Source organism: Stegastes partitus, unplaced genomic scaffold (genome assembly GCF_000690725.1).
Source record: "Stegastes partitus isolate 25-593 unplaced genomic scaffold, Stegastes_partitus-1.0.2 Scaffold75, whole genome shotgun sequence".
In the NCBI taxonomy this organism is placed as follows: domain Eukaryota; kingdom Metazoa; phylum Chordata; class Actinopteri; family Pomacentridae; genus Stegastes; species Stegastes partitus.
Window position 1 is genome coordinate 970416 of NW_007577806.1, and position 16502 is coordinate 986917.

General features: G+C 42.8%; 2 protein-coding genes across 2 annotated transcripts in view; both read left to right on the top strand.

The window, feature by feature from the left end:
- Window positions 1–6865, top strand: part of LOC103353519 (fibrillin-1) — a 27790-nt gene extending 20925 nt beyond the window's left edge. Inside the window, exons 21-26 of the mRNA XM_008276535.1 lie at window positions 1274–1294; window positions 1436–1497; window positions 1601–1793; window positions 2631–2759; window positions 2866–3004; window positions 6001–6865. Of these exons, the coding sequence (XP_008274757.1) occupies window positions 1274–1294; window positions 1436–1497; window positions 1601–1793; window positions 2631–2759; window positions 2866–3004; window positions 6001–6142 (686 nt within the window). The 3' untranslated portion in view covers window positions 6143–6865. The remainder of the gene's footprint in view (window positions 1–1273; window positions 1295–1435; window positions 1498–1600; window positions 1794–2630; window positions 2760–2865; window positions 3005–6000) is intronic.
- A 5235-nt stretch (window positions 6866–12100) lies between these two features.
- calm2a (calmodulin 2a (phosphorylase kinase, delta)) lies at window positions 12101–16502 on the top strand. Its single transcript, XM_008276530.1, has 6 exons — window positions 12101–12221; window positions 13116–13146; window positions 14565–14708; window positions 14814–14920; window positions 15002–15137; window positions 15239–16502. The coding sequence occupies exons 1-6, from the start codon at window positions 12219–12221 to the stop codon at window positions 15265–15267; spliced, it is 450 nt and encodes a 149-aa protein (XP_008274752.1). The 5' UTR covers window positions 12101–12218; the 3' UTR covers window positions 15268–16502.

Here is a 16502-nt window from a genome sequence, read left to right on the forward strand (position 1 = left end):
ACTCGTCCCAATAGCAGAAATACTTAAATACATTTTTAAAATACTCTAATATTAATAATAATATTTAGTGATATTTATTCTCTTAAAGTAGCTGCTCTTTGACAACTTTCTGCACAATTGTCGATAAACTAAGCAGCTTCATGAGGTCGTCACCTGGAATAGTTTTTAGTTAGTTTTAGCGAGCCATGCCAAAAGTTATTCTGTGAAATATGAGACTATCAGTTGTGTTGAGCTTCGGTAGTGTTGTTATAAAGCAAAAGGCCCTATTCAGCCACTGTAGTAATCCATAATATGGCAAGAAAACATTCAACTGTGTCAGAAGAAACCGCAATCTATCATTACTTCAGCCAGAATGGAAACGCTCAGTCACAAAAAGCAGCAAACAAAGAAACTGTTTTTTGAGGATCAGCACAGCGAAGGATGAACAAGACTGTGGAAGAGACGGTCAGCGGAGTTCACAGCCGTAGAAAACACTCACTAACAGATTAGAGTCCACATCAGTGCTTCACAGAGTTCAAGCAGCAGACACATCCCAGCATCAGCTGTTGGGAGGAGGTTACTGGTGACATTGTTGGCAGCTTATTCAGAAATCAAAGCACATACAAAACACCACTCCATCTGCTTTGAGCTCAGTTGAACCATCATTGATCCAGAAGCCTCTGTAAGGGCTGTTTGACCGGTACCGAGTCACCCAACTTGAACCCAGCTCAGCGAAGGTGGCTAGTATCTAGAATGGAAAAGATATTTTACTTTGTTCACTACATATTCCCTCATGTGTTATTTTATAGTTTTGATGTATTCTCCACAGGGGCGATAAAGAGAGACCCTTGACTGAGCGATGTGTGTTAATTTGCGACTGGTACCGTATGTTTCATAAATGACAACCTCTCATTACTCCCAGCATACCTCCTGTAGGATCTGACATGTCTCTTGCAGCATAAAGTCAATGCACAAAGCTCACACAGGTTCTTTTTTTTTTAAAGAATTTAAATCCTTTCCACACAACATAAATTTCATAAATACATAAAAGCACTTTTCATTGATGCAGTATATTCCACAGCAGTGTCAGGTGTGAATCTCCGCTCAGCATCTAACTACCTCAAAATGCTTGCTAAGTGTTGTGCTTCTTAAATGTCATCAAATGCTCTTAGGAACACGTTTGTATCACAGCAGCTTGTGCATTTAAGAAAACTGTAATTGTGCTCTATGACAAAGAGCGCATGTTTCATGTGTCAGCAGTGTATTATAATGTGGCTGATGTGTTTCTCTGCAGGTGACGCTCCCAATCCTCCAGGTATGAGCTCCCTTATGGTTCCCTCTATAGCTTCATTAGCTTAATCATAGCATCATTCTTCTCCCTGTTACCATGGTAAACATGCCCTTATATGGTAAGAAGAGGTCACCACATACTGTTGCTGCTGTTCTGTGTCGGCAGGCTACAACCTGTTCAACGTCTCCATGATCTGGGGGAGCAACAGAGCTGATGGACTCAAACAGGTGAGTGAGTGTGTGGGTCTGTAACACATTCACAAGTAACAGTAACAACACTGTTTGTGGTGTAGTTGTTTGTTCAACAAGTGTTTATCTGTTTCCTGCTCAGCTGGACGACATTCTTAGAAAAGGTTTCAGGAACAAATACTACAACATCACTAGGAAAGATCCGGGACCGGGATCCAGACCAGGTTTGGATGAGTATCGCATCGGAGTGTCCAGTGACACGCCCCACTGGTACATCATGGACTACCTGAGCAGAGTCAGCAGCCACTACGGCATCAGAAGAACAGAAGTTGATGGTAAAGTGCTTTTGTTTATTTATTTATTAATTTTTTTGCAATAAAATTACATATTTTTTTACCATTAAAATTACAATGTTAAAAAGAATCCATAAAAATGTTTTCCTTGTTGTTGCCTGACATGTTGCGCAACTGAATAAAATGAGTACCAGTAGAATAGAATAGAATAGAATAGAATAGAATAGAATAGAATAGAACTGTATTGATCCCTTTGGTGGAAATCTCAGGGAAATTGCTGAGTTTCAAATTGCAGTAGTATATAACTTTGGTCAATTTTAGTTTAACCTTGCTCGAAAACAATTGGAATTTTCTCTTATTATTCAGTGTTGCTTCTAGTTTCATTGTAGATAAGCAGTTTTTTAAAAAAAAATGTTAAAATGACTCATGAGGCTCTTTAATCATAATGTTTACTGCAACAGAGGTAGACTAGTGAACAGGGGATACATCCATCAACATTTAGAATACCTGCATTTGTCCCACCCCCAATTAAGAAATGAAAGAAGCACTACATTACTTATTGTCTTTTTTTATTTTTTTATTATTTTTTTTACAGAAATAAACAAAATCCCAACATAAATTGCTGCAGGAATGGCAGAAATTAGTGTATAAAAATTCACCAAACATGCAAAAAACTAAGTGTTTAATGCTCAAAGTTTTCTGCAGGAGGACACACAGAGCCTTTCTCAATGTGTCCACATCCTAAAATGGTCAAATGAAATCTACACACATGTGGTGGAAGTGCATTCAACATGATAAACGTTACATCCAGTAATGTAAAGGTACACATATCGTGCAGCACCCGGTAACATGTTAGTAAGACTGGCTGTCTGCCTGCAGATCTGGATGAGTGTAAGGCCAAGGAGGAGGCGTGTGTCCACCCTGCCCAGTGTGCCAACACCTACGGGGGCTACAGGTGTGTTTGCAACGGCACCATTGACGTGGATAAAACCCAGTCCTGTGTAATAGGTGAGCAACAGGCCTGTTCAAACTTTCTCGCTTTGCAAAACATTCCTGACTTGTTTCGAAGAGAGAGGGAGTTTGTGATGACTCAGTACTGATGAATCTGTTACAGACAGAGGAAAAGTGAACAGTACGGAGGTGGACCTTGTTCTGGGTCTGGCTCTGGGCATTGGCATCCCTCTGCTCCTGCTGCTGCTCCTGGCTGCACTGGCCTGCTTCTGCTGCTGCTGCAAGAAGACTGTTACTGGAGAGTGAGTGACACGAGCAACACAAATAATGATAATAATACTTTGATAGCTATATTAGAGAGGTTGCATTTGATTGTTGACATTTACTGGTTATTTCTGCTGCTTAGGAACATATTTAAAGGTATGTTTCACATAAAAAACACACTAAAACAAAATCCAGTTTAAAAATACATACTAGAGGTTACAGTTTTGCTAAATATGGTTGAATACAAACCTTCCATCTGTACCTCGTGTGGTTAGACATTGTTTGTTACACTGTTGTTTGACATTTAATTATGACACAGGCCTTTCCTCAGTCTCTACTATCAGGCTTCATTTATCTGTAGAGTCCAAAGAGGAGGCGAGCTGGAGACTCCAAAACAGCCTGAGACATTTAACTTAAGTGCTTCGGATTTATGTGTTAGCATAGCATTTTTCTTTTCTACCATTTTTCATCTCTTTCAGCTCACTGGAGCTAAGAATAGAAACGTTGTCATCCATACAACAACATTGTCTGGTGCACAGTGCGCACCACACATCAGACATCATGTGTTCTGTTCTCTAATGAGCTTTACAGCCTCACAAAAGGCATGCGAAGACAAAGTGTACAGCCTCAGTGGTTTACAAAACAATGGCCAGACCGTCACGGGGCACTAAAACTCTAATGAGTGAATATAAAACATGTTTTTAGGTGGGTCAGCAGCTCCTTTGGGCAGGGTGAGGCAGGGTTCGATGCAGGTCATCCCAAAATGTACTGCTGCAGAGAATGACCACACACACACACACACACGCACACACACACACACACACACACACAGCGTATTTCAAGGTACAGTAGTCAAGTAGGTCTGCCCAGAGACAATCCTCTACAGCAACTTGAAGGCTTTAAATCCTGTCCACTGTTGTGCTGCTGCAGCACTGTCTTCCTCCCATTTAACTTCTCAGTTGGAGGACGGACTGCCCACTCTCTTACTATATTAAACAAAAACACTTCCTACTAACAGCTTTCGTCTGAGTTATGAAACTGCACTTGGGTAACACTGAGGAATATTGCTCATATAATATATAGTAAACCAAAATAATGACGAGCATCAAATAGTGGAGAAAATATTTGCAGCTTCATGCACATTGGAGACGCTCTGCTGGCAACAAAATCTCCAAAACAGCATCATTAAAGGATCTAATGTAAGGAAAACTTCAGCCTTTGGGATTTTTCTCCCATGCACAGAGTAGATGGAGAGAGAAGAGTGATGTATTTTTTATATCTGTGTGGTAAATATAAAGGTGCAGTTTAGCTTAGCTTAGCATAAAGGCTGTCAAAGGGGAACCAGCTTGGCTAGATCCGTCTGAATGTAGCCAAATCTGCCTGCTGGGACCTCTAAGGGTCACTATGGGACACATTGCAACTTGCTCAAATTGTAAAAACTACTCATAGCCGAACCGTGTTTTCGGTGGAACCAGCAGCTTCATATATGTACAAATTAAAAACAAGACGGTGTGGTCATTTATGGACTTTAGAGGTGCTGCTTCAGAAGGTGTTTATGCTAAGCTCAGCACATCATATTTATTATGCAGACAGGAGAATGATATCAATCACTCTTTATAACTCTCAGTAGGAAAATGAACCCATTACATTACATAGATATAATAACCTGTAGTGTTTGTTATTTTCTTTAACCAGACAACACAGATTGGAGAGTCAGCCGCAATAAAAATATTCATCTCCACTCAATTGCACTTACAAAAATAACAGATCACCGTGGGGTTTCAATACACAGCTGATTGTTCCGCGCCGAATAGAAATCCACTCTGAAGAATACCCAGATGCATGTGTGCATGACAAAGTGGAGAACAGAGGATGTGTTCATGACTTTGCGCATCACAGTGTGCATGTATCCTTTTGCTCCAGCATGCATGTGTGTGTGCAGATGTATGGCATCTGGACCAGGTGTTAGTGGGCCATGGAGACACATAATCCCCCTGATGACTGGCCTGCTTTTTCTGCAGGCCCTATGGATATAATGGAGGAGAGGGAGGGGAGGGGGGGCAGCATTGTTGGGATTATGTTGTTAGATTAGAGTGAATAAGCAAAAGCCCGGGAAGTGGTTATTCTGTTGTCTTTCAACAAGACAGAGAGAGAGATACTTGGATTATGCAGTATGATATGATAATTCGTAAGGTCCCAGATGTGTGTGATACGATGGAACAGTTGTGGTTTAACTCACTGATTCCACATTAAGTTGCACCAAATGTACAACAATTTGGACCGAGCAACGACACAACATAACGGCACAACTGTAACCAAGGACTGAACAAAGGGTCTAAAGATTTGCACTGTCAATGGGCAACTTTGCAAAGAATCATTTGGCAAAATGTGTGTGTTTTTTTTTTTGTTTTGTTTTTCGTCTGTTATTCACAGGATGATTCATGATACAGCAGGTTGCACAGTCTGTACCTCATTATCAGCGGGGATATACATATTTGCACAGAGAACAACCGTAATGATATACAATTCAAAACATCTGAACTGCGAATCAGACAACAGCGAGTCTAGAGGAGCGCTCGGGATGTGTGTTTCATGTTTTTAATCAGCTTTAGCCCCAGATTTCAGCATCTTTCAACACTCGAGATATCTGGGCTAGAGCCTGCATGAATATGCATGAGTCACTGAGTATTCCACAACAACTGCTGCCCATTCAAACATTTCCATAAATTTGCCTGAAATTATTGTCTACTGTATGGAGAAATATAGACAGCACTGATCAGAGCCAGGGTTTCACAGAAAGAGGCACAAATTGTACAGAAATGTAACACCTGGCATTGATAGAGGTAAATATTAGTACCACACGGCAGCTTCACAGTACATAATGACCCGTCTGATCCAAGCTACAGACATCTTCTCCTCATCTAGAGTGCAAAAAATAATACGCACATCACTTTACAGCATCTTGATGAATCGTCACCTGACGTGTTTTCATATTTTCTCCAGCTTTCTGATGGGCTCATTTCATTTCTTCCAGCCTCCCCCACTTGTCGCCGGACTACATCCACGAGCAGTACAACCCTCCACCCTTCAACTACTCAGATCCGGCCCTGCACTACATGACCCACAGCAGCCCTCGGATCATTGACAACATCACACCAAGGCACTACTACAGATAGTACATTCTAGAAGGCGCAAACACAAATATGTGGGTTTATGACCACAGTGCAAGCACTTTTTGAGCCACAGTATATATTTTATACTGACAAGATGAATAACCCTTATTTATATTGCAACAAAACCAGTAATTAACCCCGAGTGACTTTTAAAGTCAATTATTTCCAATCCTCTCCGCTGAGTGATGGACCTGCCAAGTTGGTGCTGGAAGTTTTTTTCTGCCTGGACATCAGTTTACAGTCAGTCTGACCCAGCAGAACTCGACAATCTCTTGGCCAGAGATGTTGATGAAAAGTAAACCACTGCAGTGGTCTTCAGCTTCCAGCTGATACTGAGCCAACAGCCTCTTTGATAGCAACATTAGCGTTTACCAGAATACCTGGTGTCAGGCTCCTGCCCTCTGTTCACAATTATATTCAATACGAAGTTCATCGTTGTTCTTGTCCAGTAATGTGTCCACATCCAGCATCGTTCATATTCACCAAAACATGGTTGATTCAAGTTATCTAAGTGTTATTATTCCGCAAACACTTCAACCCATAGAAAGTAGGTGTCACTGTTTTCTGAAAGCATTTATCTACTTTGGAAATTACACTCTAAATTATTGTTCATTGCTGGATTGGTTCCCAGTTCATTTACCACAGCGGAGTAATTCAGTGTTTCAGCTGAAAGCTGTCTGTCTGCAAGTAAAAATCATTTGTTAATATTTCATGTGAATAATTAAAAAGGCCACTTTAGCAACACTGTCATGTGGTGATCATTTCAAGAGCAGAGAATGCAGTGGTTTGGGTTTTGTAACTATGAAGCCACTTTAGTAATGTTGAAACCAGAAAGGTCCTGTGGCTGAAGATAACACAAAGGTTTGAACTTTGCAAGCATCAACCTGCAAAGCTGATGTGTGTCAAGCACAGTGTGACAGTATGCCATTATGTGAAGAGATGCAGCCAAAATCGAGCTTTTTCTGCTTTAAAAACATTACCTAGCTACTAAGCAAAATACAATTCAAGTACATTTACAGAAAAGGACTCATGATGCACTCTGATGCATTAACATGTAAACAGGGTTTTAAGGTTGTATTTGGTCTCGATTGCGTTCATTTTACCTACATTTTCTGGCATAGATGGCGACGGCACAGCTGTCCTGGAACAGTGACCCCAAAGGCCCCATGTTTACTGTTTGTCTATGGCCTGCATATAAACTGAATAATTTGATGATGTTTCTTTTAAGAATTTAAACCATCGAACATTTTGACCCTGTGCCCCCTATAACCGTGTAACCTATGCTGCCTGTTACAGTGCATCACATTGACTAAGAAAACCATCTGTTTATCTTAAACTGCAACTATATGTAAGTCCTGCATTCAAGTTCACAACTAGTATCAGCAAAATGTAGTTTAAATATCAAAAGTAAAATACTCATTTCAGAATTTCACTGCGTTTTAGATATAAATTTACTGGAATATTTAAAGTGATGACGTTTCACTTGTTGAATGTATGTTTTGTACTTTTTTGGACCTGACACTGACTAGTAATTTTAGCATTAAATGGAGAAACTCATGTAATCTCAAAACTGTATGTACGTAGAGCACCTGGCTAAACGTACGTAGTTATTTTCCACCTCTACATCTCATTAGTATTCCCTTTACACCATTCTGTTTGTTTTGCCAGCTTCTTGCAATTCCTCCTCCAGCCAGCAGGTGTCACAGCTGAGACTTCTACACAAGACAGATCAATCACATTTGTTTATGAGTGGGGTTTAAGCAGAAACGCAGCACTCTCACAGCAGTACACACACACACACACACACACACACACACACACACACAGATGACTAGACACCTGCTCTGCAGCCTTCATCTGGAAGTGGCCACAGCATGCGGTGGAGCCTGCTGCCCCCTGCAGAATGAGATCATCTGAGAGGGGCACAGACTGAAGCAGCCCTGCAGGTCCCTGCCACTGCAGAGACAGACCTGGCCTACCCTCCAACCAGGGTCAAGGACGGGGAGCTGCGAAAACACTCTCCCCCCGTCATTTCTCCACACCAACACCCCTGCATAACCTCTGCAGTGCCTCTCGATTCCTCTGGTTTCACTTTCTACGGGATTGATTGAGAGAGTAAACTGAGATTACGCCACAGCACTACATAGAGGATTTGTAGAGGAAACTGCGGGAAAGAATAAAAATCCACGGAAAGTAGAGCTTCTGACACCTGTGATAGACAAAGGCACAGCTAACAGTGACGAGCGGTGACAGAAAAAACAAAAGCCAGTGAGGATGAAATCACCTTGCCGAGGGAGCTTTGTAGTGCCACACTTCTGGAAGGTTCCAAGTAGCACTGTTTCATGTGCTGCTGAAGGCTGCAGTGTTTGAACTCCAGCTCCACACTGACTGCAGCAGACAACCTGGAGGCAAGCCAATGAGAGAAAGAGGGTGGAAGGAAGAAGGACAGAGTTAGATAGAGTCAGAGAAAGAGAGAGAGAGAGAGAGAGAGAGGACAGGAGGGAAATGAAAAGTGAGAGAGAGAAGCTCAACAGTAGGGATTCTATTTGACAGCCAGTAAGTGGTTTTGTCCCTCAGATCGCCTCGAATAAAACAACTGACATGTGCAGCTTTAGAAACACTTGATGATTTAGCAGCAGGCCCAATGAACAGAAACACGTTTGGGGGGACAGAAAACTAAGTGCATGCTTAACACTATATCCATTTCATCACAACATGATTGAAATAGGCAGGGAATAGCAGGCCCGACCAAATCCTCTTATCCGATTTAAAGCCATTAATCATTTCTGCCTCATGATGTAATTTTGGAAAACAAGTCTTTTCTCAGTAACAGGTAGACCAGAATGCCCGTGGGATCGGCTCATGCGCGGCTAGCCTGTTGTTGGACTTTACACAGCTCACACCTTTATTGCATGGTTGTAAAACCATTCTCACTAAATGGGAGTGGTTTGCTGTAAGCCATCGACTTCCTCCATTGACTGGGCTAGAAGTGTGGCCAGTGTTTGCCGGGAAGTATTACTGGTAATCAGGAATTCTCAGAGGCTGGTCAGATGCAGCTGAAATTGCCTGTAGGTCATAAAAAATACATGTTTACATGAGCACACCCCTTCCCTGTTGTACCGACCATCTCCAGAAGCGTTTGTATGGGGGCATATGGGCTAATCTTACACATACACCCGGCGTGTGGATGTTCAAACACACACTGAAAAGCAAGCAGGTGCAGGTCTGCATGTGCACACTCACGCACTGTAAAGGTCTTTTCACTACGAACTTGACATCCATGACGCCCAGACAACTGCCATTCTCTCCCATGAAAGTTGATCTGCTCACTTGGCAAAAGACCAGCAGGTGCATTACAAATCCTCATCCATTAATAATGGTGTCCGCGTCTTTCAGTTACACAGGTAAACATCTTCTCATATTTGTCACCAGCACTTTATCCCTCAAAGTCCTCACATGCCACTTAACCGCACAAATTAGCCCTTTATGCTTGAAAGCTGCTTTATTTTAGAACATGATTGTGCAACCCCACCACGCTGCACAGCACCACCACATACTGTATCTCACGTGCTGTGTGCCAACCCGCCCCCATTGCCAAAAATTGAACTAACCCACATGGTTGGTTTTCCTGTAAAGGGGACGACGCTAACTGCTATCAGCAGGAGTGATGTCATGGCCACTGGGAGGTGACATTAATGAGGATGGAGGGCTGACTACAGCCCTGCCTTGGCTGAACTAAAGCGACCCTTGACCCCCTGCGGTACAGAAATGAAAGCTGCCGTTTTATACAAGTGCTCTGGGTTGGGCAGTGCTGATAAGGACGCATTATGCGAGCCAGTTATATATTCACAGAGCTGATAACGGCAGGAGAAATATAATAGTGTCAGTGCTCAACACTGGTTTGAGCAAAGTGCGTATGTGCAAGTAAAAAAAATAATACTCCAGAGTTCACATAACACCAAACATCCATAATGCAGAAACAACACTGTAACGCATACTGTATTGTGCTCTGTGGTGTGAGTTAGGTCGTCCTTGGCTTACATCATGGAGATTGGTTTCAAGTTTTATAGACCATTAAGTAATGTCTCCTGGGTTCCATATTGCTCTGTCCATATTAACTTCCAGCTTACATTCACCTTTGACCTGGAGCAGCTCCTCTGAGACCACGGGATCATTGAAGGCCATGTCATCAAGCAAACAAACTGCTGATTCTGCATATTGGATGAATTGCGGCTATAGAAATTGAGGAGGAGGACTAAATAGAAAGCTATTCTGATTTTGAAATATTTATGACCCACCACTAAACCAATTGTCTCGTAACAGGTTTTATTGGTGCAATCCACAATCGATCACAATCGATCACATAATAATGCCTCAAACATGTGAACGTCAGAGGAAAATGCGATTAAATGTCCGTGGCGACAACTTATCGGTATCTAAGCGTAGCTTTTACAGTGTTTGCCAAAGATCTTCAAAGAGGCAAAAGGTGAATTCATACACCTCCACATACAGTCGTTCGCACATGCATCAGCTTATCTGGTTCTTGTGACAGATTTAGGCCTTTGTGCCGCCACCTCTGGCATTACATAATCTGCACAGTGACAAAAACCCTGTAGCAGAAAAACAGATTTAAAAGAAAAGAATCCAATATGCTCCAGATTAGTTAGGCTGGGGAAAAGCCAGGCAGATTCTGAGGCTGCTCAGCAGATCACATGGCTCCGGCAGCAGCACCTCAGCGAACAGCGCAGATGGAACCGGGAACCACTTTGGATTCCTTACATCGATGTGTGAGATACTGAGCTTTCTACAATCCCTGCTCTCTACTTATATAGTGACACCCGTGGCTAATAAGGAGGGAGGCAGTGGAACCGGTAGGGAAAAAAAGGGGGCTGTTTTGGGACATGGAGATTCTAGTACATTCTGAGTGGTTGTTCAAACCCTACTCCTCGCACATCTACGTCCACCCTCCTCCAACTCCTCGACGCCTCCCTTGGGATCAGGGCAGAGACAGGTGGTCACTGGGAGACAGGGGAGCAGTCAGGCATAAGCAATTAGGCTATCAGATACTCCCATCCACACCAGCAGCACAATTAGACCTGAGAATCCACAGTCATCTGACAAGCAACGCCTGCTACAGTCACATATTACACATCTAAATGTGCACGTACACAGACAACACACACACACACACATGCACAAGCTATTAAATATTACAAACTATTACACCCAAACACTTCAGCCCTGACACTGCATCTAATTATGCATAAAATCTAAAGTGATGAAGACTTGCAGAGCAGACAGGAGGGAACTTTACTCCACTGAACTCTAATCTAGTCTGTGGTCACCCTATAACAGCAGTTTTAGAGTACAAACATGCCAATAAAATACCAGAAATGAAACCAGAAATGAGAAAGCTGCAGCAATAGGAGGTAGAGGAACTGGTGTTAGCACAAAGTGGGTCAGTAATACCCTAGTTACAAGTAACAAACTATGCTCCTGGTAGCTAATTACTTATCAAAACTATCTTATTGGGCCTCCCTAAAGATGATGCCCATATGTATACACACTATGCAACAAGCTTGTCTGCTGAGCCTGTGGCACTGACTGGGATGTCTATGGACAAGATGCAGCGGCAGCGCAGACCATGGGAGTGACGCATTGCAGGTACAAACACACCAATCAGAGAGCGCGATTTCTTTCTGCTACGTCTTGTGCCCCATCACGCAGTAGCAGAAAGTATTCATACGCCGTTATGTAGACCACCACCGATGCGCGATATCGTTCCGAATATCAACACGGAAACCTCCGAAGCAGTAGTACATGCGTATATCAGTTGTTTTACGGTTTTACTTTGCAGGCAATCATTCCCTTCAATGTATTTAGATGAATTTAGTAACTGAGGAAAAGGGAAGTTGGCGGAATGATATTGAAAAGAGGAGGAGTTTAGGATAGCCGTTAAAGCCGAGTCCAGTAGCCTCTGTGTCAGTGTGTTCATAGAGGCTGTCAGTCCACTCAGGCTCACTCGGCTTTGGGTTATTAACGGATTTTGTCGTGAACCAGCCGCTACATCTACATCGAAATGGTAAGAAAAACTGGATTAGGTTTTCTTTCCAGTCTAGGTCGCTTGGCAGCCCCGCAGCGCGTCATTTTTTTAGTGCAAAATTGACGGTAATGAAACGAAACGTCAACGAGGGCTGAGCTGAAAGCAACGCTCAGTGCGCGCTGTAACCACCGCAGTGCCGGGCGAATAAATGACTGAGTGCTAGTTGCTAGGTAATGCTAACTTGTGACACCAAAATAGCGAACGGTGTGTTGGTCTGAATAAATGCTATTACACCTTCTGGGTTACACTTGTAATAGTGCATGAACGCTGGGTGCTCCTATGTTTCCTATATGGGAGCCTACCCGCGCTCTAGCTAAAGTCCCTCCAAACGATCGAAGGCTCTGATCAAACTGACTATTTACCGACCGCTGCATCGTTTTTGACGACTGCTGTATTAGTCAGTCATTCGACTAGAAGTGTGTATTGTGTCAGGGCTGTGAGCCGGCACGTAACGGTCGCTAGCACTCTGTAGCTCTTCCTAGCTAACGTTTACCGCCAATTTGTGAGTCATTCATTGTCTTCAGTAAAGCAGTTGTCATCGATCGTTCAAACATAGATGTTCCAACATTCAGGACATGTAGTGTCCTACGATTTTACATGTTTTACTCTCTCTGTCGTTGGTTAACAAGATTGTTAGCTAACCGGTACGGAAATGTCAGTTTTGTGTAGTTGTATCGTTCCAGCTGCTGTCATAGGCATTGTATCCCTAATCATTTATACCAGCAGTAGAAAGATGTGTTTGCAGTCTTCCAGTTAATGGACGGCCCTATATGTGAGGCCACCAGGGTGACTGACTAGTTTAGAGGTGGAAAAGCAAATTATGTATTTTTGCTGTTTGTCATGCTAATAATGGCTTCATCTTGTATTTTACAGGCTGATCAGCTTACAGAAGAGCAGATTGCTGGTAAGACAACGCTGCATTGATCTTCTGCTTTCCTCATAACCTGCAAAGTGGCCTGCATTATGGATCCTTGCATCCCATGCAGCGGATTTATACTTTTGCCTTTTAAGGCATTCCACAGGGCAGCCTACTGGTCATAAAACAGGAATGAAAGAAACGGCTGTTGCTTGCTGGCTCTGGAGCGCTGAAGGACTCCCTCATGGAAAACTTTGCATTTTCATGGTTGCCATGTAATAAATGATGTAATCTGGAAGGGCTGTGTGTTCTGTTGAGGTGCTGGCAGTCACCTTTTACATGCTGCGCATGATGTGTCCTTTGCCCTGGGTGTGTACTCATCAGATGGAATACTACAAGAACAAGCAGTGGTAACATGGGCTTAGTATACTGGTATCCTAGGATGAGGCCAAGATGTTGTAAATCTTGCAGGAGGAGTGTTTCCTTATGCATCACTTCCAGTGTTTACACAGACACAGTTCATGTCAAAAATGCAATCCAGTAGAAGGGTTTCCTTTGTAATATCATCCTGCTTTTGTTGATTTAAATGAGCTTCGTTCTCTGGTTTCGCATTATGCTGATCACAACTCTAGCTGTGTTTTATGATATCGGCTTTTAGTGGGCAAACCCTTGCTTCGTGTTTTGCTGACGTGTGCCAGTTTTTAGATTGTTGGTTTGTACAAACAGCATGACGTGACTGTGCAATAATGTGCTGTGTTGACTCGGTGAAAGTCGCAGTAAATGACTGCAGTGATGTGGGGTTTCAGTGGCCCGCCCCAGAGGAATCAGATCCCCCTGATATTTCCTGCAGTAGATGCAGACAAGGCCTCTCCTCATAACAAAAAGGGTGTTGCCCTGTGTGTTTGACCCTGCAAATGGCAGGGCAGGTTGTAGTTTTTATGACACTGACAAGCTGCTGCATGCCACTACACATTGCCCATTGGCCTCATCACACTTGATGAGTGTGTCATTGTTCGTCATCCCTCACGGCTCCACCAAACTACACATGCTGTCATTTGTTGCTGATGTAGCCTGACTCTGCCCTGCTGCTCGGTCTCGTGGTCGCTGTCCTTGTTTAGCCAGAAACGACTGCAGTTGGAACTCAAAACACAAAGACGCATCAGTATTGTGTAGTTGGTTTATAACTGAAACATAGTGATGTAATACCCTGTCTTGGGCTAATTCAGGGTTTGGCTGAATGTGATGCAAGGATAAGATAAAGAGTTTGTCATCTAAGATAGGCATAGGCTGACAGCATTTATATGGTTAGTTAATCAGTAGATTTCTTTTATAAATACAGTCTTCTGCAGTGCTCTTTGATTTACAACCACTGTCTCACCACTTTGTGCATGTCAAGCTGGAAGCGTGTCGTTACTAAAACAGCCCATCCACTTTTTTTTTTTTTTTTCCCCATTTGATGCATTCAGAGTTCAAGGAGGCATTTTCGCTCTTTGACAAGGATGGAGATGGCACCATCACCACCAAAGAGCTGGGCACAGTCATGCGCTCTCTGGGCCAGAACCCCACAGAGGCAGAGCTGCAGGACATGATCAATGAAGTGGATGCTGATGGTGAGAACTCAGTCTGACTTCAGAACCTGCTAGCCACTCTTACTGTCACTGCTGGATGTCGATCCATCTTCAATACCATTTCCCCCCCTCCCTTCCTGTCATTAGGAAATGGAACGATAGACTTCCCAGAGTTCTTGACCATGATGGCCAGGAAGATGAAGGACACAGACAGCGAGGAGGAGATCAGAGAAGCATTCCGTGTCTTTGACAAGGTAAAGGCTGCCTGCACTCCCAAACGCATGCATATGCACCGCAGTTTTTAAAAACTGCTTACTGACGGATTGCATTTTCAGGATGGCAATGGGTACATCAGTGCTGCTGAGCTGCGCCATGTGATGACAAACCTCGGAGAGAAGCTGACTGATGAAGAAGTTGACGAAATGATCAGAGAAGCAGACATTGATGGAGATGGACAGGTCAACTATGAAGGTTGGTAGATGCTGTGTTTTATCCTAAATCTGTTTGCTTCTCTCATTCAATGCTGCAACATTATTTTATTTATTTTTTTCTCCCTTTCCTTTCACCCGCAGAGTTCGTACAAATGATGACGGCGAAGTGAAGGCCTTGTACAGATTTCGTATATAAATAATTTGCCTTTTTTCTTTGTGTAATTTATCTGTAAAATCTTAATAGCCCCCATTCGTCCCTGCCCCTTCTGCTGTCCAAAGGAACTGCATGTAAACTGCATAGGCTCTTGTCCCCATGTCCCTTTCTTTTGCTGTCATGGTGTTTTGGAGTGACGGAACGGTCATACAACCAGATGCCCGTGGAGGCCCCTGGGAGCCGGAGAACTTCGAATCTTCCTGTCTTGTGTGCTCGGGGCCCCTCCACGCATGGCGACATTGGAAACCTGTCAGCTGGTTGTCACTTGGCAACACTGTTGGCATGGAAACAATGTAGAGGAGTTGAAACTCTGCATGGACTACGGACAAAGTATATATGGAAATCTCTCAGCATTGCACTACTGCAAAAAAATGACACGGGTGTATCTCCTAGGTACTCGTACAAACTCTTTTTGTATCTGCTGTTCTATATACCAGAAAATGACTAATCTTATCTTGCTTTTTAATGTTTTACTCACTACTTTTACTTTTCTTTCCTTTATTTTTTTTAATGACCTCTGGTCATGCCTCAAATAATCCATTCCAAGTTGTAAATTTTTGTTTTCCAATAAAATTTACAATCTACCCAGATTTGAAAATTGTCTTGTTTTCTCAGTTATAATGGATCCTTGAGTTTGTATACCCTGTAATAATTCCCATTTTTGTATTGAGGACTGGATGCTCCAGTTTTGATAGGATCTTTTTCTTGTTGCTTAGAATACACATGAAATGTTTACCAATTGAAAATGTCCCCTGTTAAATTCCAAAAGCACTGAGGAGCATCAGCCAATGCCTCTTAATGTTCAGATAAGCTCAGATCAGATCTGTATTGTCATTAAAATAAAAGCACTGAGTGGGATCAAAGGCTTCTATTTTGAAGTGCACACGATGGTACTCGACATTAGATTAGCCTTGTACTGTCCAGCTCCCCTTCTGACTACATAGGCCATGTGTTGTCTGCTACTGTTGGCACAGCACCATGTAGAAGCTGACTGCCTCATGTCTTACTCGGCATTTGCCCCCAGTCACGAGATGAAGGTGATTGAGCGTACATCAGAAACCATGGTGTAAATAGAGGTGTACCTGTTTTTTTTTTTGTTATTTTCTGATTGAGTTTGTTACAGTAGCTTGCAGAGATACTAAGTTTGTTATTTTGATGAATGACAAAATAAAGCTCTATTGTGGACCTCTG